At 43.0% G+C, this 22581-nt stretch overlaps 1 protein-coding gene across 2 annotated transcripts in view; it reads right to left on the minus strand.

Moving 5' to 3' along the window:
• Positions 1-8278: 8278 nt before the first annotated feature.
• Positions 8279-22581, minus strand: part of ENTREP1 (endosomal transmembrane epsin interactor 1) — a 62494-nt gene continuing 48191 nt past the window's right edge. For both annotated transcript variants that reach the window (XM_079112035.1, XM_079112034.1), the window contains 6 exons: positions 22361-22494; positions 16558-16687; positions 16308-16386; positions 14759-14911; positions 12312-12604; positions 8279-9132 (listed from right to left, as the gene is read on the minus strand). In XM_079112035.1, coding sequence (XP_078968161.1) covers positions 8929-9132; positions 12312-12604; positions 14759-14911; positions 16308-16386; positions 16558-16687; positions 22361-22494 — 993 coding nt within the window. In that variant the 3' untranslated portion in view covers positions 8279-8928. The remainder of the gene's footprint in view (positions 9133-12311; positions 12605-14758; positions 14912-16307; positions 16387-16557; positions 16688-22360; positions 22495-22581) is intronic.

The raw sequence follows: 22581 nt of genomic DNA on the forward strand, positions 1-22581 counted from the left end.
CACACGGTGAAATGGAGCAAGCACGCTAGCTCAGGTCTCGCTCCCCCTTTTTATAAAGCCACCACTACAAACATGGGAGCCCCATCCTCATAGCCTCATTTCAAATACCACAGATTGAGTTTCCAACCTCTTAATACCATGTAATGGGGATTAAATTTCAAGATGGGTTTTGGTGGGGCCATTCAAAACACAGCACTCACCAACTGTGTGATCTGAAGAACATTCTTAACATTTAGAAATTTCTTTTGATCATTTACAAATGGTAATAGCACAACCATCAGGCACTGAATATAAAGATTATTAAGATAAGGTTTGCCAAGTGCCAAGATATATGCCCCATTGAAGGTCATTCTCTATTTCCTTCTTCTTGCTACTGATGGTGTCAGGTTTCCCCTTACTACTGTCTGTTTCAACAATACTGACCTCCTACCTAAAACTCAATGTAAATTCCCAAGACTTACTCATGCACAACAGTGACTGCAAGTAAGGCCCATGGAAATAAGGAGCCATGATACTTGAATTTTGTTGGGTTCACAGTAGTAGGGAGAGATCTCCCCTTCCAAGACCCTGAATGTAATTTTGTATTGCTAATTCAGTATTCTTTTTCTCCAAGAGTGGTCCTAATCTCACTGAAAATATATGAGATTCTATGGGATGCAGTTCAAGCAGTGATAAGAAAACCTTTTGTACTAAACATTTTTAGCAATGAAAATAAAATAAACTTACAACTCATAACACTACAAAAAGAAAAAGATGACTGGGAATGTAGCTTAGTGGTAGAGTGTTTGTCTACTAAAGATCCTAGGTTCAATATCCAGCATCACAAAGAAAAAAAAAAAGAAATAATAACTTTAAAAGAACAAACAAAAAAAAAAAAAGCATACACACACATACAAAATAAAGAGAAGCAGACATTAATGAGAAAGAGAATAAACAGTACACATAATTAATAAATCAGAATCTAGTTTTTATATATGTGTGTATATATATACACTAAGCCAACTATTTGTCAGCTTGATCAAGAAAAAATAAGAAACCATTTTTTAATAAAAAAATGCCATTAGAATTAGAAAGTTCAAATAGACCAAATTCCATAAAAGGAATATGGAAATTCCATAAAAGAAACAATTCACACACAAAAGCACCAAAACAAGAAATTGTACCACACCCTCAAAGACCAGATAACCAAATGCTCTATATTTCAGAGTACAGAAAAGGAATTCATTTTATGAACTGATGCCTAAATCAGATACAGAATAAAGAAATAAAGAGATGAGTATCAATTATATTATAAAACTTCTAAGTAAAATATTAGCAAAACAAATCCAACATCATGTTAAGAAAATAGTGCATCATGAGTTAATGGAATATACCCAATAATCCAAGGTTAGTTTACTACCAGTAATCTATGAAAATCAGAGTCCATGATAACAAACCTAAGAAGGGAAAAATCATGATTATTTCCATATATGTTGAGAAAGCCTTTGACAAAATTCAATTCTCCTTCATAAAGGGAGAAAAAACCCTCAAAAACTGAGGATACTATTGAAAGAAAGGACATTTTTTTAAGCTGTTTTATCTCAACTCCCTAAGGTCTCCCTCCCAGTAATGGGAACAAAGCCCTTAAAGCTGTTCCAGGAAACAGCCCCAAACAGAGAGTAAAAGAGTAAATTGAGCCAGATAGCCAGATAGTGCTCAGACAGTAAGATTACCAGAAACTATTGACCAGAATCTACGCCCTGTTGTAAAACATTGTGAAACATGTTGTATGTTATCAGCCAACTCAGACCCCCTTTGGAATTTCCCTGAGGCTTTGTTCCCCTTTTTCCTTTTTTTTTCCCCTTTTTTTCCCTTTCATGTGCGACCCCCTCCTGATGTGTGGTTTCTGCCTTTATAAACTTGTAAGATTTTCTGGTAGGGACTCGACTCCTCGACTCCTGCATGAGCCACGAGTTGGGTCCCAGCGTGCTGGAATAAAAGCCTCTTGTGGTTTGCATCAAGTGACGCCTCCTGCGGTTGATTGGGGTGGCCGTCGATCTGTGGGACAGAGATGGGGTCTCCTTTTTGGGGGTCCTACACTATCTTAATAGGATAAAGTATATATACCTCTGTTCTCAACATCTTATTTAATGGGGAAGCATCCAAGGCATTTCCTCTAAGATTAGGAACAAGGCAAGGATGTTCACTACTTCCACTACTCTTCCACATTGTATTAGAGATGTCAGTCAATGCAATAAGACAAGAGAAAGTAAGTATAGTCATAAGAACTGATAAAGAATTGTCAAGATGACTATGAAGATTACTTGAGCTAAGTTATTAAGACAGCCCTGGAAGGGTTCACAATAAATGCTAGTCATTATGACTCTTTGTAAGTAATACCTTGTGCTAATGTTTTGGATCCTTAGGAGTTCCTGTGGTGTGTTTTTATGCCTCATTCTATGCATCTATTTCATGCCTTAGACTCCAGGGAAGAATAAGAAATCTAATATGACAGAAGCCATTCTGACATTTGCAGATTTTACAATTTTAAGTAAATTGGTTTCCCTCACTGGATGTTGGACTCCTTATCTGCAAAATGAGGAGGCACGCCTCCATGCCTAATGCCTCTGATACTGTGTTTGTGATTATTATTGAAGACCTGCTTGTCTTCTCCAGACAGATGCAGGAGTAGTAGGAGAGACAACTCACTAATAGCAGAATAATTCAAATGACTCTCCTTGTTTGGAATTCTTCCCTGCTTGTTTGGAATTCTTCTCTGCTTCCACTGAAATACTACTTTAGTATTAAAATATGCACACAGTATATAAAAGACACTGGAAAAGCCTCCACAGACCCGGGACCTATATCTACAGGTACCTGGTGAGAAAGGAATAATGATTCATCCTGGATTTTGGCTCTTGCTCCCTTGTTAGGTCAAAACACAAGAGATCCTGCCAGTTTTGGGAATAAAAAACAAACAAACCAAAAAAAAAAAAAAAAAAAAGCATCCGGTTAAGGCAGGGATGAGCCTGAGGCAAGGATGATTTGGCAAGAGGTTCCCTTGTCCTTGACCTTCTTAGTCCAGTTTTGGCTAGAAATCCCCCATCCTTTATATCCAAATAAATTCTTCATTCTCCACCCTGCCTACAGAGAGGATTCTATTAAGTGGTTCTACCAGGGTCTTACCCCTGATATTTCCTCATAGCACTTTCCCTATCCTCTGACCCCATCCCTGTTCTGCTCTAAGTATCCATTTGTCCTTGTTGTATTCAGGGTTAGATCTCCCCTTGCAGTAGTCCCTTCTGAATAAAGTCTTCCTTACTGTATTTAACAAGTGTGACAAATAGTTTTTCTTAAGAATTCTCCAGATGGTGAACCACTTGCTACCAAAAGCCCAGGTCTATAGGCACCAGGACCTGTTTCATAATCAAAGAGGTCCCATCCTACCAGTCTTCTGATAATCAGGCCTAAGTCTCTGGTCTCCAAAGTCAATCTATCTTGGTTGCTCTTCCCTGTAGGGGCCTGGGGCTGTTCATCATAGCCAAGAGGAAGGTAATTTTGCATTTATGACTTGCTTGTTCTTTTTTCTCTCTCTCTTCTTGCTCAGTTTTCTCTCCTCAGCTCCTGGCCCACTGCCCAGGATTCCAGAGCTCAATAAATACCTGTTGAATGAAAGAGGGAGATACATGGAAGAAATGTGGTGACTTCTGGCCCCAGGCTTGGCTTGCCTGGCAGAGGCTGCATGGAGGAACACCCTACAAACAAAGATGGTCTTGTTGGGTCCCTCTCCCTCAACCCCTTCATTGTTCTCTTCTGCATCCTACAGAGGCCTAGGGGGAGGTGGAGATGGACTCCTTTGTTCAGTTTCCAGAATTCTTCTCCACTGGGTGGGGAGGCCTGGCAGCATCTCCCTCTTCCTCTGCCAGTTCTTCCTAACCCTGAGGGAGTCACAGGAGCCTTGGACTTTGGCAGTGTGGGGAGGAGCTTCAACTAACAAGCAGCCTCAGAGATGGGGTGCAAAGGGAAGAGTGTCTACCACTTCTCTTCATCAATGTCCCCAGACCCTACCACACAGAAAAGGCTCCAAGGAAACTGGCAGACTCAGACTGGTAGGCACCCAGACCAGCACTTACCCAGTGTAGGCCAGAGACCAGATTAAGTTCAGAAAAGGAGGGTAAGAGTTTTGAATATTTTTACAATTATCAAATCTAATAATTTTTATAAAGGGATTGAATTCTTTTTTTTTTTTTTTTTTTTTTTTTTTTGTGGTTTGGGGATCGAACTCAGGGCCTTGTGCTTTCGAGGCAAGCACTCTACCAGCTGAGCTATCTCCCCAGTCCTGAATTCTTAAGCTATGAAAAGACATGGAGGAAATTTAAGTGTATATTACTAAGGGAAGAAAGTCTCTGAGTAATATTCCATTACCACAGTTTCTTTATCCATTCATCTATTAAAGTGCATCTAGGTTGGTTCCACAATCTAGCTATTGTGAACTGAGCTGCTATAAACATTGATGTGACTATGTCACTGTAGTATTCTGATTTTAAGTCATTTTGGTATAAACTGAGGAGTGGTACAGCTGGGTCAAATGGTGAGTCCATTCCAAGTTTTCTGAGGAATCTCCACACTGCTTTCCAGAGTGGCTGCACCAATTTGTAATCCCACCAGCAATATCTGAGAATGCCTTTTCCCCCACATCCTGTTGGACTGTGTAGAGGGAAAAGAGGGGAGGGGGAGGGAACAGGGAAGGAAAGACAAACATCATTACCCTATGTACATGTATGATTACACGAATGGTGTGACTCTACATTGTGCACAACCAAAGAAATGAAAAGTTGTACCCCATTTGTGTACAATGAATCAAAATGCAGTCTGCTGCCATGTATAACTAAATAGAACAAAAAAGAGAGAGAGAGAGAGAAAGCTTCTGAAAAGACTACAGATTACAATCTCTACAGGACATTCTGGAAAAGGCAAAATCGTGGACACAGTGAAAAGATGAGCAGTTTCCAGGGGTTGGGAGAGATGGAGGTGTGAACAGTCAGAGGGTGTGAAACTAATCCGTGTGATACTACAATGGGGGACACATCATTATATTTTCATCCCTAGAATATACAACACCAAACGAGGACTCTCATACACTATGGACCTTGGGTGATGATGATGACTCCAGGTAGGTTCGTCAGTTGTGACAAATGTTCCTCTGGTGGGGGATGTTGGTAATGGGGGAGGCTGTGAGTGTGTAGTGGGGAGGGAGCATATGGAAAATCTCCACCTTGCACTCCATTTTCCTGTGTGCCTAAAGTCGCTCTAAAAATAACACCTGTTTAAAAAGAGGAGGGTTTTATTTTTATGTCTTTTTTATTACAGTTACTTAATTTTCCTGTTAAGTCAGTTCACTACAATTTACAAAACAAAAGTTCTTGGTGCGTGCGAGATTGAAGGAAAAGAACTGTTCTTTCATCCCAAACAGTCCAAGTTGCTCTGCTGGTCCAGGACTGGAAGTGCTGGTCTCCTGCCTCTGCTCCACTCTTAGAGCTGCACCTCAGTTGCCTCATCTGCAAATTGAGGAATTAGAGTGACCAGACCTAGCCCATGAGGTCTTCAGCCAATGAGGTGCTTTGGTAAATGTGAGCAGCCCAGTCAAGTGGGGGCCCTGGCCCCTCCCCCACAGCTCACCATCAGGTGTGACATTCCAGGGAAAGCAGCTTTGGGGCAACTCTGGCAGCCAGACAATCACGAGGAGTCTACAGAAAACAGTAAGAAAATTTGGGAAGGTCCTGCTCTCTGGCCTTTGACATATAGACACACAGCAGACTGGGGAAGACTGAGGCAGAGGTCATGACATTCTGAAGAAGCAATCCATGTCCTGGTCTATCTCGTGAACTCCTCAAGTGGGGACCAGATTCTTACCCTTCACTGGAACAGAGGCAAAAACTGCATTTCTGGAATATAATTTATTTCACCAGTAAAAACTTATTTAGACATCTCTATGCTAATCAATTATCCCTCTGGTATAGTTCCAATACCACATTTGAAATGCTTCCTTGCCACTTCTGGACTATAAGGTATTCCATACCCAAAACAGCCTTCCCTATCTATATTTGGCTGACCTGTGAACAAGTCCTGTCACTGATGCCTATGAGACTACTTATTCATTTACCACCCAGACAAACCATTAGGGAGATGAATCATGTGACTGCTACATTCCACCCCCAAGGTAAACATATAAAATATTGCATTGTAATATATTTTATGTTGTAAAGTTTTGTACACTCCTACACTACTTGAATAATTTTAAAAGTCAGGGAAGCAAGACAAAGTCAGTTTTCTGACCTTGCTAATAACTTCAGGCCCTGATTTACATGGAATGTTTCTCGGGCTGCAGGGTCAATTCTGTGAGGCTGACACAGACCCCATTTCCTCCTGGAATCCATCTAAGTCATATCCTCAGGCTTTCTGTCCTCCTTTCCTCTTCCAGGTGTTGCTGGCCACTTCCCTATCCTCAGGATGACTGAGACTACCTCTGACTATTCCCCAAAGCCAGAGCCAGAAAGTATGTACATTTGCAGCACCCACCTGTCTAGCCTGAACCGTCCAGGCACATTGTGGGGCCTGTAGTGGTGGCTGGAGTTGACCAGCAAGGGCTTCTGAAGAGGTGGAAAGAGTTGCAGGTAGAAAAACAAAACACCATCCCAGAAGGGCAAAAAAGCGAGGTCAAAAAAGTAAGAGGGGCTGGGGGCGTGGCTCAGTGGTGGAGTGCTTTCCTAGCAAGTGTGAGGCACAGGATTCGATTCTCAGCACCACATATAAATAAAATAAAATAAAGGTTCATTGACCACTTAAACTTTTTTTTTTTTAAGAGAGAGAGGCCTGGCCACAAGTGAGGTAATGCAGTGTGGCCAGCCCCTTCTCTCACCAGTCACAGTGAGGAAGCAACAGGTGCTCACCTGGGATAAACCAGGCTGGGAGAAATCAGCAGTTACGTGGCAGGAAGTGGCCAGACCCAGCTACGGGCAGTTTTCGGAGTGTCCAGGGAGCAGGGGCGAGGTAGCAGTTTGTGACACCAGCAGAGACCCTCAGAGAAGTTAGAGGCTTGCCCCAGAGCAGTGGGCCAGTCTCCAGTGAACAGTCTTGGTGCCAGCAACAAGGAATTAGAAATAGAACAACCACATGCCAGCTTAGGGATGAGCTGAAGGGTGGTAAGGACAGAGAAAATGTCCCTCTGGGAGGCTCCTGTACCTCTCCCTCGGACACAGCTCACCCCAAGAAGGGCGTGCCAGACTCAGCCTGTTCAGGACACTCCATCTCTTCCGCATTTCCAGAGGTCTCCACATCCACTTTTCACCCCAGCGCAGCACTTCCCAATAGTTCTTCCCTTCTTTTTTTCTCTGCCTCCTGACCCCACCTCAATTTCCACTTGGCCATGGGTTGTGAGAGCCTGGTGAGCCAAGCAGGAAGTCTTAACCACTCTCAGAGAACCATGAAATGCAAAACTATCATGATTTGAGAAGCTGAGGCATGGAATAGTGTCTGGAGCTGGGTGGCTTGAGAGTAAAAGGTCAGCTTCTGCATGAACTTGATCTCAAGTCCCAGAAACTCACTTTCCTCATCTATAAAATGGGGTCAATAATAGGCCCCACCACACAGGCTGTGTTAAGCACAAAACAAGAACATAAGTTAAACCCTTAGCATAGTGCTTGGTGCTTGGGCAGTGCTCTGCAGAACTAGTATTTCATTTACCAAAGAGCCCCCAATCCCTACTTCCTCCTCCTTCACTTCCTTACATACCTGACCTACACTTTTCACCCTGTGGCACAGTGATCCTTTGAAAACACAATTAGGTCTGTCATTCTGCTGCAAACTCTTCCATGGTCTCTCACTGTGAGCACAGAACATGGTCTGCAATTCTCCTGTCCACCTCTCCCTGACTCAGGTTGGTGGTCACCTCTAGGACTCTTGGCCTCTCCTTTTGCCTGGAACCCTCCAGGATCCAGCTCAAGTGCCATTTCCTCAAAGTAGCCCTCCCTGAGCACCCCTTCCTTCCTCAAACTAATTCCCAGCCTGTAATTACATTAGTGTTCATGACTCTTAGAACACAGTGCCTTGAAGCCACTCAGCCGGGGCCAGCAGAGTCAATGAAGGACGCATCATCCTTGAGGTTTAGGTGCTTTGGAGATTAAACTGGTTTGGTGGCCTGCCTGTGGGACCTGACCACCAAGACTCCAACTCCAACTCCTCCGTAAGGTAAGGCCCTGCCACCTGAGCATACACAAACACTGCACACCAAGCCTGCGGGTCCAAAGTAAACGTTTTTATTCTCATTCTGCCTTAGGTGCTCTAGTTTTGCAAGCATGAATAAATGGAATCAACAATAATTCTCCCTCTAAATGTCTTTCATTAAAAGGTACCACTTACATTTTCCTGTTTTTCCTAAAGAGAGCGTGATTTGAGGGTAACCTAAAAAGAGGCTTGAGGATTGCAGTCACATGGGGGTTAATCACTGTGTCTCCTGCCAATTCCTCTCTCACTGAGCAGTGAAAGGCCGCAGGCAGTTAAAAATAGCAGTCCCGAAGCCCTGTCCTTCCAACGAGGCAAAGAACTTGGCAACGAGGAGAGACATGAAGGGTGAGGTGGGCAAAGAATCTGCACCCCAGTTGCTGCCCCCGCCAGGGCATGTGACCCTCAGGAATGCTGTGAGACCCAGCAGAGGAAGGAGACAGCCCTTCGCCTTCCCCTCCAACTCCTACATCCAAACCCCAGGGGGCCTGGCAAAACCTATCTGTTCACCCTGGCGTGCCCCCCCGCAGCACAAAGGAGCAGGAACACACGTTCTCCAGAGTGCTTCCCTCTGAGGAGTTCACAGAGGGGGACCCCAACTCCCCGCCGGTACAAGCACAGAGAAAAGGTGGATCCTTCCCCCAGGAGCGGTCTTCTATCTTCCTCCATTCACAGGACAGTCTCCCGGACGACACCGATAAGGCTGTGTGGCCGCTCGGCCTCTGCTCTTGGAGGTCTCCTCTCTACTCTTGGCCTCCCTGCCGGGACGAAGGTGCTCAGGTCACCACAGCTACGCAGGTGCAGCAGGCCAGGCTGTCTCCTCGAGGGCAACGCGTGGGCCCTGGAAGTGCTGGGCTGCGGTGGAGCCATTATCTTTGAGAGAATAAGGAGAGTGTGAGGAGAGGCTAAGCTTCGCCAGATGAGGCCCACTGACCTGTCTTCTGTAACCATCCGTTTTTTTTTGTTTTTTTTTTTTTAATTTTTTATTGGTAACCAATTAAAAAAAAAAAAAAAAATGGTGTTGGTGCACTCCTGGAATCCCAGCGGCTCAGGAGGCCGAGACAGGAGGGTCATGAGTTCAAAGCCAGCCTCAGCAACACCAAGGCGCTAAGCAACTCAGTGAGACCCTGTCTCTCAATAAAATACAAAACAGGGCTGGGAATGTGGCTCAGTTGTCCAGTGCCCCTGAGTTCCATCCCTAGTACCCACCCCCAAAATTTTTTTATTGGTGCATTGCAAATTATACATAATAGTGGGACTCATTATGCCATATTCGTACATGCATATAATTTGATCATCTTATTGCCCAGCACCTTCCCTTTCCTTCCCTTCCTCCCTCCCCCATTTGCTTACTATACTCTACTACTCCCTTCAATTATTATTTCAATTGGTGCATTATATTTATATATTTACATTCCTTGTGGTATATTCACACAGAGACAAAGCATATTTGGTAGATTTTATTCCCCAATACTTCCCCTGCCCTCCCTCTTTATCCATTCCTCTACTCTGTTGGTCTCCCTTCTATTTTTGTGAGATCTTCCTTCTTTTAAACTTCTTCCCCACCCTCCTCTCTCTAGGTTTTTAATTGCTTCCAAAAATAAAAAAAAAGGGTATTTTCCCTTGGAATTCCAGAGATACTTTTAATATACTGGCTCTTTCCTAAGTTCCTAAGAAATTCTCCAAACATTCTATTGTTTCAACTGTAGACCCACCACACGCGATTGGTCAATTGTGATTTCTTTCTTTATATTTAACGTTCTTCTCATCTGTTTTCTCCAACTTCTCTACAGTCTAAGCCAGTGATTCTCATTACCTGAGAGCTTGTGGGGCATGGAAGGTGCTAGAAACATGAATGCCCACATGCCACCAATTCTGACAGTCTGGAGGGGAACTTGAGCATAGGTGTTTTTAACAAGAACACAGGTGACACCAGTGTACTTGAAAATTTGACACCCACTGGTCAGATAATGAGTTTTAAAAATGTCAACTAGGACCAATAATGCTTCAGATGGATCTGACAACCCTTCAACAAACACAATAAAAATGAGGTCAATTTATTTGAAAAAACTGTTTAAGAATGGTTCTGCTAGATCTGTTTTGCAAGGTATTTAAACACATAATAACATCAGTTACTCTAAAGATGGCAAAAATATGGGAGATCCCTAATTCGGATTGAAAGAGGAGGGAGGTCTTGTTAAAATAATTTTGGAGAATTTCACAGATTTGTCCATATGACCTGTGATAATGGCAGCATGTTGGGGAAACTCGGGAGCCTCCACCTAGCATTGTGTAATAACCATCCAGAGGACTTTGCTTCGTTTATACCATTCTGAGCAGACAAGGTCATTAAAAGTTTAGTTCCTCAAAGATGGGATATTACATTTTGCTAACACTCTTGTCACTCTTGTCTCCTGATTAAGAAGAAAATTCTAACCTTCATTAAATTTGACTATGTTACGTGGTAAGTTAGGAGAAGTGTTTTTTGATATTGGGGGGAATTAAAATGGATCTCAACACGAATTCTAGTGAGGATAAAGAAAGTGAAAGTGTGCAAGGTGGGGTTGAGTCTGTGTATCCTTCTGCTGTCCTTGCCTCCTGTCTGGGGAGGGTTGTGGCATTATGACTTCTGGGGATCCAATCCTGGAAGGTCCCTGCAGATGGCCCAGAGTCAGTCACAACAATCTCAGTACTTGAACTTTTAACCAGTCTGGGACTCAAGGATCTAGCAAACATTTGTAACTACTGCACCTGTACAACTGTAAGTGCCTGTTCTTTTTCTCCAGAGCTATTTCTCAGGGAGCAAGATTCCGAAGAAGTCTGAAAGGTGCTCCAACTCTTTCCCAACATCAGAGCTTGGTGGTCTTTGAAAAGTACTTCCAAATGTTCCTGTTTATTAGGCCACTGGGGCTGGACTGAATGAAGGGAGCAGAGAATGACAACTGAAGTAGGTCAGGGTCTCCAGGATGTAACTGTCTCCCCTACAAAGGCTACTCAATGGAACCTAACCCAGAACCATTGACTGAACACCTTTTTACAGAGCAAACCACAATAGGGTCTGAAGTACCTCTTCCTAGAAGCAATCAGACTACAGATTGCTCTTCTTCCCTGGGTCCCCTGAGGAACTAGGAGAGAATCTGGCTTCCGGTTTCAATAAGAGGCCAGCAAGTGGAAGGGAGGAACAGAAAGGAGAGCAAGAAGAGAGTGTATTTAAACTACCTTAAAATTTTCCCTAGAATCCTGGAACTGGTAATTACCCTGAGAATTGTGCCAATCCAACTTGAAGAGTATTTGTTTGGTATTTAATGCTCCAAGTATTTAAAGGCACCAAGCCAGGTCACACCAAGTGTCACTGCACTGACCCGTAGCAACAGAGTAAACACCTGAAAGTTAACAGTTTTTCAAAGGCTGGAGAGAAACTTATCAGATGGAAATTCCACTAATTCAGAGGTCTGATGGTAGAGACCACCTAGCCAAATCCTTCACTGTATGAGAAAACTGAGATCCAGAAGGATCATGTGCATGCCCAATTTTACCATTTCCCTGAATGACTCCCACTTAGAAGACTACCTTTAACTTTTCAAACTATGGGAAGGAAAAAGTGTTTATTCCTTTAAGTCCTATCAGCTTATTTATCTTGCCAAGCAATTTATGAGAATGTGAACAGCTCTCAGAATCTTGCCAATATTAAGATCCACCTAGGTCACCATTTTCAAAGGGTCAAGAAAACATGCCATATCAAAGGAAATCATGAGTTCAGGAACTCAAATGTTAAAGGATACTATCTGTATCCTTTGCTTTTTCTAGGCATGCTTCCATGTCCCAGAAAACTGGGTTCTCTTTCCTTTGGCCAAAAGAACCATGGAAAAGTTACCAAATCTAGAAGGAAGCCTCTCTGGCTTCCTCTCTCCCCATCCCCTGACCTCCTAGCCCCAGGTCCCTGGAGACAGTGGCCGGAACCTACTCTGCCTTGGACTGAAAATTGGAGAGCTATTCAAGTTGCTGTGGAAACCAGTTATCAGATCCATGCCCAATATCAATAATAAAACTACCTGTTCCAGGAAACTGGCACTTGTGATAGCTTCCTCCATGTGCTCCTCGTCGGACTTCAAAACAGATTTAATGTTTTCTACAAGTTCATGGATATCTGGGGTCATACTGCAGGAGGACTGCTCCAGGAACCTGGCCACCAGCAGCTTGGTATCTATGTAAGACCTATAGTCTATCAAAGACCGCGGTCGGCATCTTGATGCTCTTGGTCTCAAGCCTCTTCGTAGAGTCACTGCAGCCAGATCCAGCCTCCTGTCTGTCTGTGTCGCGGCTTCACAGCTGAGCACTGGCGTGGCTGTGGGCAGATAAACAACATGTGCTCACTGGCCAAGCCGCTTTGAACATGGGCCACAGAACTTAGTGCAGAAAGCATCTGACAAATGCCAACAGCCATGCACATCTTGCTTTTCATCTTAGAGGAGGAAAAGGGGGTGGGGACAACTATGGCACAAGCCTATTCCCTGAAGTGCATTTCTAACTGGACATGTCCCAAGACATTCAACTATGTCACATGAAACACAAACCCCAAGGTAAAGACAGATGACAGAGAACAGAATCCAGAATGGAACCCATAGTGCAGCAAGTTTCATGGGGCATGGCAGATAGATGGAATGGATGAGCCAAGCAGAAAAACATGGTTGACCAATGAATGAATGTTCCAAGCAGGGAGGATGGAGGAGTCGCTGAAAGAGAAGAAGGGACTGAAGAGAAACAAGACTTGTGCAATGAATATAATGCTGTGTTTACTTTGACTGTACCTTTGTCCTAAACATCCTCAAGGGCATTGTACTGACTTCTATTACCGATGTTCACACCATGGCTATGAGGTAGATCTATATGGCTATTACAGAAAATTAGGTGCAAAAAAATTACACATCATTCTGAAAATCAAGAAAAGGGCCTGGGAAATTCCTTAGAGGTTCTAATTTCCATGGCTACCTACATCAGCAAGGATGTAAAGACCAGCAGAATGCTATTGCACTGTGAAGCATGTGAGGTGAAACCAAAGTCTGGTCTCCATGTGTCCAAAAGCTAGCCAGCAGCCTTCAGTGTACACAAAACTGGCAACTTCAGTCTGTGAAGACCTGATATTTAGTATTTGACGAAGACAGGAAGCAAAGGAGAAGAAGGCAACATTTCCTTTCCTCTAAAGAAAAGTAGACATGAGAAGTTCTAAACTAGGGCTACAGATCATCCTCCCAGGCTGCCATTTACATGTTACAGAGAGCACAAGTCTTCTAGAAACACACAATAAAGACATTCATGTGTGAGGACAGTCAGAGACTACACTAGTTTGTGTGAAAGTGACATGGTGCCTTTCCCAATGAAGCCATCCAATGGGTAATCACATGTCATCCTCTCAGGGCTGCAGAATGGGAAGGGGTTCCAGAAAAATCTCCCTTAGCAGTGCAAACAGCTGAGTTCTCATGGAAGCCTGCAGGTAGCCAGCTTGAGTCCTCAGCTTGCCAGGTAGGGACAGGAGACCCGCAGTGGAGGCAGGTCTTGGAATCAGGGGCCACGCTGCCCAGCCTGCTGGGTTGCAGAGGTACCCTCAGGCCCAGGCAACAGGGCTTCCTCCTGCTCTGAAGCTGCTGCAGAGACAAGAAGAGTGTTTTCTGTGGCTCCCACTTGGTCAGTCCAGAGCTGTGGCAAACAACACGCGCTGTCAGAAGGACAGAACAGAGACTGCAAGGGCTCAGACAGGAGCTGAGAGAGAGTTGGGTCAGAAGGTTTCCAGAGTTTAATTTGCACAGAGTTTGAGAAGAACAAAGACCAACTACTAGAATTGTTCCCAAGAAGAAGTTCCTGCTGATGAAATGACACATTTTAATTTTATTTCTTTACCTCTACACTTTTAAATTTTTTTTCTGCAGTGGTAAGCTATTTGGAGATGTCTATGTGTTCATATATTCACAAAAAGATCCACTTTTTAAAAATTTTAAAATGATTCAAATAACACCTCTATACAAGCAAACTTCAAAATGGAAAGGGAGATTAAGTGTGGGAGTATGTTTCACTCTATCCAAAGTTCTTAAAACAAGGTTAGATTTCAATTCAATCTACTCACACACAGTAGAAAAGATAACAAATGTTTAATTATAGAAGAGGGGGTAAAAACAATATACCCCTATGACTTATTTCCACAGAATTGTAAGCAACTAGAAAACAGAACTAGGTTTGTGTATTTTTTTGTAGAACCAGTGTCATATGCAACAAAATGCGTTTGATGCCAATGACTTAAAACACAAATTCTTCCAGCCTTAAAAGAAGTGTCAAATGTATATTCCTAGTGTGAATATAGAATACGTATTTCCTCACAACCTCTTAATCTCCTTCCAGATCCCACTTAAACTGCAGGTCCCTGGGCTGGCCAGAATCACCTGCTTCACCTGGCATCTTTAGGCAAATAAGCACAGTGATCTGCAAAGAGCTTGGGGGATGACATCACCTCTCTCCTCGGAATGGTGAAGGACAGGGTCACTCTTTGATCTTGTCCTTAGAGGTGGGAGGGCTCTCCAGTTTCTTGAGGGATGCTCTGGATGCAAGCTGGGAGTTACTGTGGGTGTGCTTTCTTCTCCAGGTGCGTTAGAAATGTCCCCACCTGATTTTTTTAAATAGAAAAAAAAATTATTTCACCATCTATAGCCTTGAAAATGTTGGGCAGGAAACACCTGTGAGCCCAAACCTGCCAGGGCAACAGTGACACAGTTAACAACATTTACTTAGGCTGCTGGCCCAGTGAGTTTTTATTTCTTAGCTGTATGGGAAAATCTGCCTCTCTTCTCCAAACCACTCCACAAACAAAAAAATGTTAAGCCCAAGAGCAAAATAAAGAATGCATGCCAAAATGTCATTTTTTTTTTTTTCCCTGAAGGTACTTAGAATCTTCTCCACTGAAGAATCCTGATGCAGCTCTGAAAAGCTCCAAGACATTTTATCATTTCTGAATGTTCAGAATGAGTTTACTTCCATGGAAGGAACTACCTGCAGAGGTGAGGGGCCGTCCCATGGGCTACAGACCAAAGCCTGGCAGAGGGCACATCTGTGTAATTCAGAGTTCGCCTGGGGCTGTGAAATTCCCCCATGGGCCAGTTAAGGAGCCAGTGGTCACTAAATAAATCAGTAAAACCACTCTGCTCAGGAAATAAAAGCACATCATTTGGAAATCTGATTTGGAGTTTGGAAAATATTTTTTAGTGAAATAATTACAAACATATTTAGGGTAACCAAATATTAATTTCTAATTCTACTTCAGATGGATGGTGGGGTTGGGAGTGTAATTCAGTAGTAAAGTACATGCTTAACACACACACACACACACACATACAAAGAAGGTAAACAGAAACCCATTCCAAATGGTACTGTTGAAAAATTACCTCCATCTAAAATAGCTAAAAGTTGATTCATTATTTATTACCATTTGCAATTTTGTCCTAGTGGACAATTCTCTGGGTCATTTAAAACCTCCCCAAAGAGAGAAGCTATAACAATGATATCATTAAATTACAAGGATAAATGCGAACTGACTCTAGTATTTACCATAGGTCTGAAAGTCAGAATTCACTAGATGTTAAGGCAGCATGAGCAGGCCCTAGGTTATAAATGACACAGTATAATCCCACAGCAAACCACCCTGCAATAAATGAAATCTTTATTCCTTCAACGGACTCCAGTTTATTTTAATACAAGAAAGAAAATAATAGATAGAAAAGAGCGGAAGGTCAAATTAAACTTTAATCTATTTCACAGGTTCCTGGAAATAGTCCTGATTATTCAGAAAAGATTCTAAGGATACCTTTTTTTTTTTTCTTCTCACAATTATCTCCTACTTACAAATTCTAATAGTTGATAATATTTTTGCACCTGGAAAGAAGCATATAGACTGAACCATTTTCTCCAAGAATACCTGACCTCAAACAAAGCAAGAGACACACGTTATTCTACCATGTTTTAATCTACTGAATCATGACTTTGGGCAGTGAGACTGTATCTATTACCTTGAGTCACTTGTGTGCAAACTGGTTCCAAAGGGCTTGCAGCCGCTTCTGATCCTTCTGGTATTTGGAATGACGATCCCTGCATCACAGGAAAAGAGAGGATTATTTTGTTGATGTTCCACTCACTGCTCATGGGGGACCCCACTGAACTATTAAAATGATGTGCAGGACACTCTCCCTGTTGTTTCCTGAGAGTACCATGATCCCTGCTTGCAGCCAATGTATAAAAGAGAGACACTCTGGACAGTACCTGTTCCTGGTCCATCTGGCTCACCACAGCTTCATATGGAGGTGGGGGATCCAGGGGACAGAACACTTCCACACCTTTGATTCGAGCTCCATAGATATGTGGCAGTGGAATGATGTCGGGACCAACCATCCTAGGAAGAGCATCTTGGCATCAGGAAGCGTGTTCTACAGACTGGGCCTCAGTCTGCAGCAACTCCTGGACATTGACCTCTGTCTCTAGACTGTGGGGAAAAGCACTCGTTTCCCCCTAGGAGTCCAGGAGAGGGAGGTCAATCCGCACTGCTCTCTGATGGAGCTCCCAGAGCTCCTTAGCAAGTGACAACACATAAAATGCAACACCATCACGCTTTTAAGTCAAAAAGCAAACAATGATCCATGGAGACAGAAAACAGATGAGTGGCTGCCAGGGACTGGGGGAGGGAGGGAGGGACCATGGCAAGTTGGCGAAAGGTCTTGGTCCATTTGTATCATGAATACTAACAACAATGACAACAAAGCTATAACGAACTCAAGATTTCAAGAAAGGAGTATTTAAAGGCTCTCACATTTAGCCAAAACGGTGTGGATTGAGAGAAGGTGGATTGCAGAAGACAAATGTACTACGTATCCTGTGAACTTAATGAAAATGGCAGCTGCTGTTCTCTTGGTTTAATTTCTCCTTTGAAGCCCTTCCCTTCCTCAGTCCTGCAGGCCTTCACTCTTTCCTCTCTGTTCTTCCTCATCCTCTCCCACCTCTGCTCTTTAAGTGAGGATGGCTAAGGATTCTTTAGTTATTTCCATTCCCAACATTTACCCATGAAAGTGTTATGACCCCCACACTTAATCATTTCAAAATTACTGAACTACAGACTTTCTTTCCCAATTGCCTTCCTCCCACCCAAATAAAGGTAAATGCTTTTTCCTCTTGAATGCTGCCTCAATAATGGGGTATTTTGTTTGTCTTGCCCCATTGGTAAAGAATCATCAACAGCAAAATAAAAAAATAAAAACCCATGAGATTTCTTGCCCATTGTTTGTAGAAAATTTCACTAGGGGTAGGGGGGAAGAAACCTTGATAATGAAGAATGTAAATTTTAAAATAATTACTATAAAATACACAAAAAAGACAGAAAACCTATGCTCTGATTATGGATTATTAGAGAATAGGAAAAAAAAAAGATAATAGCCAAAGTTCATTGTCTGCTCTTGGAATAGAAAAGGGGAAAAAACAAAAAGAGATAATGAAAAGATAGATTCTGAGCTAGTTACATGCAGGGGACTGCTTTTAAGGGAGAAGGACTCTCTGGATTTAAAATTGTTCCATTTATTTCTTGTGCCCATTCACAAAATGTGATTGGTAGAAGGGTGGGAGAGGGGAGTGTCAAAAGATGTGATATTCTTTTTTCCTCACAATAAAACTCATGAAATGCTGGGATTTGGAAGAACGAGAAATGGGAGAGTGCCCCCTCTTTCCTTTACATCTGTCCATCCATACCTGAACAGAGGCCCCAGCATAAAGGGCCCTGGCCTGGGAGGGCTGAGAGGGTCCTGGCAAAGTCATCCTGAAAGAGATGTTCTCCCTCAGAAAAGGACTTGTGAACAGGTCTCATGCCAACTCCCCTCTCCAGCTGAAGTTCTGTAAGAACCATATAAATGCTGAGCCACTTCCTGGATCTAACTAGAGACTCTTTCCTGACAAGGAACTACACAGTTGTTTTAATCAACTGGACCTATGGACCCCCTAGAGGGACATTCTCAGTCCTCCTTAGCATAACCCCATGAGCCATCCTTCCAGCTTTTTCCCCCTCAGCAAATGGCGTATGCAGAGAGCTGCCATGTCCTCTGCCTAGGAATTTACTGCCCCCAGCTTTGCTTGCCTATTTTTCAGCTCTGATGGTCTTTCTTTGACATTTCCAACCCAGTGGTACCTACATGTTCAGAGAGGAAGGGGCTTGCTGAGGGTCAAGAGGTCAGAAGAATAGGCTTCCATTTTAGACCCTAAACTACTGCAGAATCTCTTCAGAAGGAAATCTGGAGGGAAGAGCAGATAGAGTTTATCTAACTTGAACACAAAATGAATGACTTCCTCGGTGGTTACTACAATGACTACAAAAGCCCTTTTTGATGGTAGATACTACAGAGTTGATGCAGAAGGAAAGTTCCTTTCCTATCAAGCAACTTTTTATTTTACTTGCCATGGGTAAATAATGGGGTCAAGTTGCCATACACTGGCAGGTTGTTTTTGCTGTACTCCCTTGTGACTCAACCCTAGTGATGGACTGGAATCAGTTCAGGAAGTTCTACAATCAAGAATGGCCCAGGCCTTGCCTGTAGAAACTGCTCTGATGGTCTGTGGTACACTCAGGTTCCCGTCTGTGTACAGTGCTCCTGGGTGATTTCAATGTACAGCCAGGATTAAGCACCACTGCCAAAGGAAATGGACGGTGGTTGAGATTAAAGCCCTGCTCTATCTGGGAAAGTTAATCAAATTTTTATTAAGAATGAAGGTCTTTAGAAAACTGCTGCCAGATAAGATTAAGAGCTCAATGTTTCTTAAGAGTAGGACACATACTGAGAACATTTTAAACCTCACAAATGGTAACAGTAGAACATTACTGGCATGGCCTGAATGTGTTCCCCCCCAAATTCACGTGTTGGAAACTTAATCCCCAATACAACAGTGTTGGGAGGCAGAGCCTCTGGAGAGTTGTTTAGCTCCTGAGAGCAGAGCTTTCATGAATAGATTAATGCTGCAATAAAAAGGGCTTGCAGGAGTAGGTTCTCTTTTGCTCTTCTGCATTAAGGACACAATGTTCCTTCTCTCTGGAGGACACAGCAACAGGGCACCATCTTGAAACCAGAGATCAAACCTGTGAGCACCCTGATCTTGATACAGTTCTTCTATAACTGTAAGAATAAATGTCTATTCTTTATAAATTGCCAGGGTGTGTTACTCTATTATGGCAGCACATACAGACTAAGAAAAGTGGTCTAAGCTTTTGTTTTAAGAAAGTTGTTTTATATACATTATCTCTTAACTGCCCTCCCAGCAGCTGTGTGACAACACAAGTGAATGAGGAAACTGAGGCTCAGAAGTAGCAAGAGACAAGTTCATGGTTCAGAGACGGGGCTCTTTCACATTCATCATGAAGTCTCTAGGAAACTGTCATTGGTTTGTGCTCATGGACCTGAAGATGAAGAGGTCACTCAAACAGATCACATGAAACATGTTCTACTCTATACTACAACTAGGCCTCGGTGACTCACCCCAGGTTGATGCTGCAACCAAGGCATCTTTGACCAAGGGATGATCTTCAACTGTTCACAGGAAAGCTGTTACTGGGCACATGGTGGCAGAACTACAGCTGCCTTTTTGATTCCTGGCAGGAGCCAACTTCTGAGAGTGGGGGACAGCCTAGAGTAGTAGAGTAGGGGTACACAGCTCCCTCCTCTACTTACAAATCAATTCACAAAGCAGATAGCCATCTTTGGACAGAAGCCTCGACTGCAATCAGACTTCTGTTTATGACAGTAACTTGAGAAGCCCTTTCTCAAGGAGATGCCAAAGCCTGAAGTGGTTGTATTTATAGAAGTTAAATAAATAAACCTCTTCTGAGAGGGCTTAATACCTTACAGGAAATGGATGGTCTCTATGGTGCAAAAACTCTTGACATACCTGGTTGTGGAAATATGGACAAAAATATTCCTGCATATCCTTGCCCACCTGCTAGAAGAATCATCAACTGAGGCTGAACAGCTAGTGTCTATAAAGTTGATTTACACTGTGAATCTAGCAGATTCGGTCAAATTTAAAAATACCTTTGACAGAATAAGTATCTAAATATAAATAAGTTCAGTCATTTTAAATGGAAACGTGCACTGCACTCTGATATTGTAAAAATGCAGAAAATGAGGGTGTTTGCCCACTGGTGATTTGATCTAGAACTTCAGGCATATATTCCAGACTGGGTGGGTCTTCTTCCTCATAAGGGAATTTTGCTTGAGTCCACCAACCCCCACTTCCCCACCACTTTCTGGATAGTTCTGAATGGTAAAGTCCTTGGTGAGAAGTATGTCAGTCTTCTTCCAACTTGGACTTGACCAGAGGCTGTCTTGAGACTCAGAAGAATAAATATAAAACCACCCAGTGTGTTGAAATTCACACTGACAAGCATCAAGATGGTGGAGCAGAGAAGAGAAAGGAAAGAGGAGAAAGCAAGGTGGGGAGACTGCAGGACATGAGTTGGACAGTACAACTCCTGAAGCACATGAGTCACTCTCCCTTTCTGCCACTGCAGGAAATCAAATCTGTCTGTTGCCTCCTCTGAGGTCAATCAAGTGCTCACCCGCAAGCTCAGAGAGCCAGGATTCTTACTGAAGTAGGCATCTCTCTTCCTAACGATGAAGCAACAGTTATTTTCTCTGTCCTCCAGTGTGCCCTCTATAGACATCCTGAGACCAGGCTATGGTTTTAGCAAATATGTCCAGTGGCATCCAAAGAATCAGTGTTTTATTGCTATAGTTCCAGCAGCTGTATGTCTTGGTTCATTTTCTGCAAGAATATGGAAGCTACCTTGGCCCCTGAGGTTTAGAAATGTCAGTAGCTACTCCTCAAAGAGAAGCTGAGCTGTCCCATGGCTGACCCAAGCCATCTGTCCACCCTCTCCAGCTTGTGATCACTGCTGCCTCTGCCCGGACAGAGCAGTGAGGGGGTTCAGGATCTTCTAGGTTCAAGGTCAGGAAGAGCATTAACAGTGCCTGGTGGGACCTTTCGAAAAGTCACATATAGTTGCTGCCCTGAATTTTAGAAAATGTTTTTCCAAAAACCACAAGCCTGGCACCAAAATGGTTTGCTAACTTTACATGTACTACAGAGATTCAAAAGTTTAAATGCATGGCCCTCAGGATAACAAGCTGAAGACACTATCTTTCTGCACAATTCAGAGAGTTTTCTTGGGGGGTTTAAGTATAAGTTTGCTTATTGTTTAAACTCAGCTTAAGGTCACTTCTTCCAGGAAGCCATTCCTCACTGACCCACCTCACTCTTCGGTGTTGGGCAGACCTTCTCTGTGCACCCCAACTATCTCTTTTGATTACTACTGTGATCCTTCCAACACACATTCTAATGACCTAGGCATGAGCTTCTTGATTGGAGGGGAGGAATTAGGTCTAACTCATTTTGAATTTTAATAACCCAATACAGCAATGAGCAAGCAGCCAAGAATTTATTGTATGTTTGCTGAATGAATAAATGAAGTCATTCTCTTAAAAGGTTCATTTCTAGAAGTCTCTAACAACCAAACACATGTGGCATTTCATTCTACAAATGGTAATTCCAGAGATTTGAAAAAAGATGGTCAATTTCTCAGCTGGAATTTGAAAAAGAAAATAAGGTGTCTATTTTCCTAAACTAGGGTGATGAAATTAATAATTAATCTTTTCTTAATGGCTGGGAAGAATTTCACGATTGTTGGGACCTGCTGATGGTGTTATTATGAAACATTGATTTGGTTTAACTGGGAGCGTTTCCAGGGCAACAGTGACTTTCAATCATGTCAAATTACTGCTGTTATCTCCCTGGGTGTCAGTTTACTCTAGGAAGCTAATTGAAATTGAAAAAGTATATCTTTAGGTCAAGGTTTGACTTTTCTTCCAATTCATTAGTTTTTCTCAGACAAAAGAAAGGAAAAGAGACAATGAGAATTGAGAACCCTGAAAAACAACACTACCGATCTATATTTCCAAGAAAAGTCAGAGTCTTGCTGTGACCTCTGGAGACTCAGTCTTCAAACAGCAGACCCCACAGTAGGACGCAGGGCCCATACCTGCGGTTCATCCGTGGTGTGCAGGAGTAAAATGTTGCAAAGTAGGAAGGAGGAGGCACAGGCGGCACAAAGTCATCTGGGTCTGGAATGCGTCCGTGGTCTTCCACGTCTTCTGCAGACATCTGGGATTCATCCTGATTAAACGACAGGTGAGTCAGCACAAGGGCGAGGGGAGACAAGCAATGGGTCACACAAAAGGGCAAAGGGGTTGGCTCCAAGGA

This window comes from Sciurus vulgaris, assembly GCF_902686455.1.
Source record: "Sciurus vulgaris genome assembly, chromosome: 15".
Classification (NCBI taxonomy): domain Eukaryota; kingdom Metazoa; phylum Chordata; class Mammalia; order Rodentia; family Sciuridae; genus Sciurus; species Sciurus vulgaris.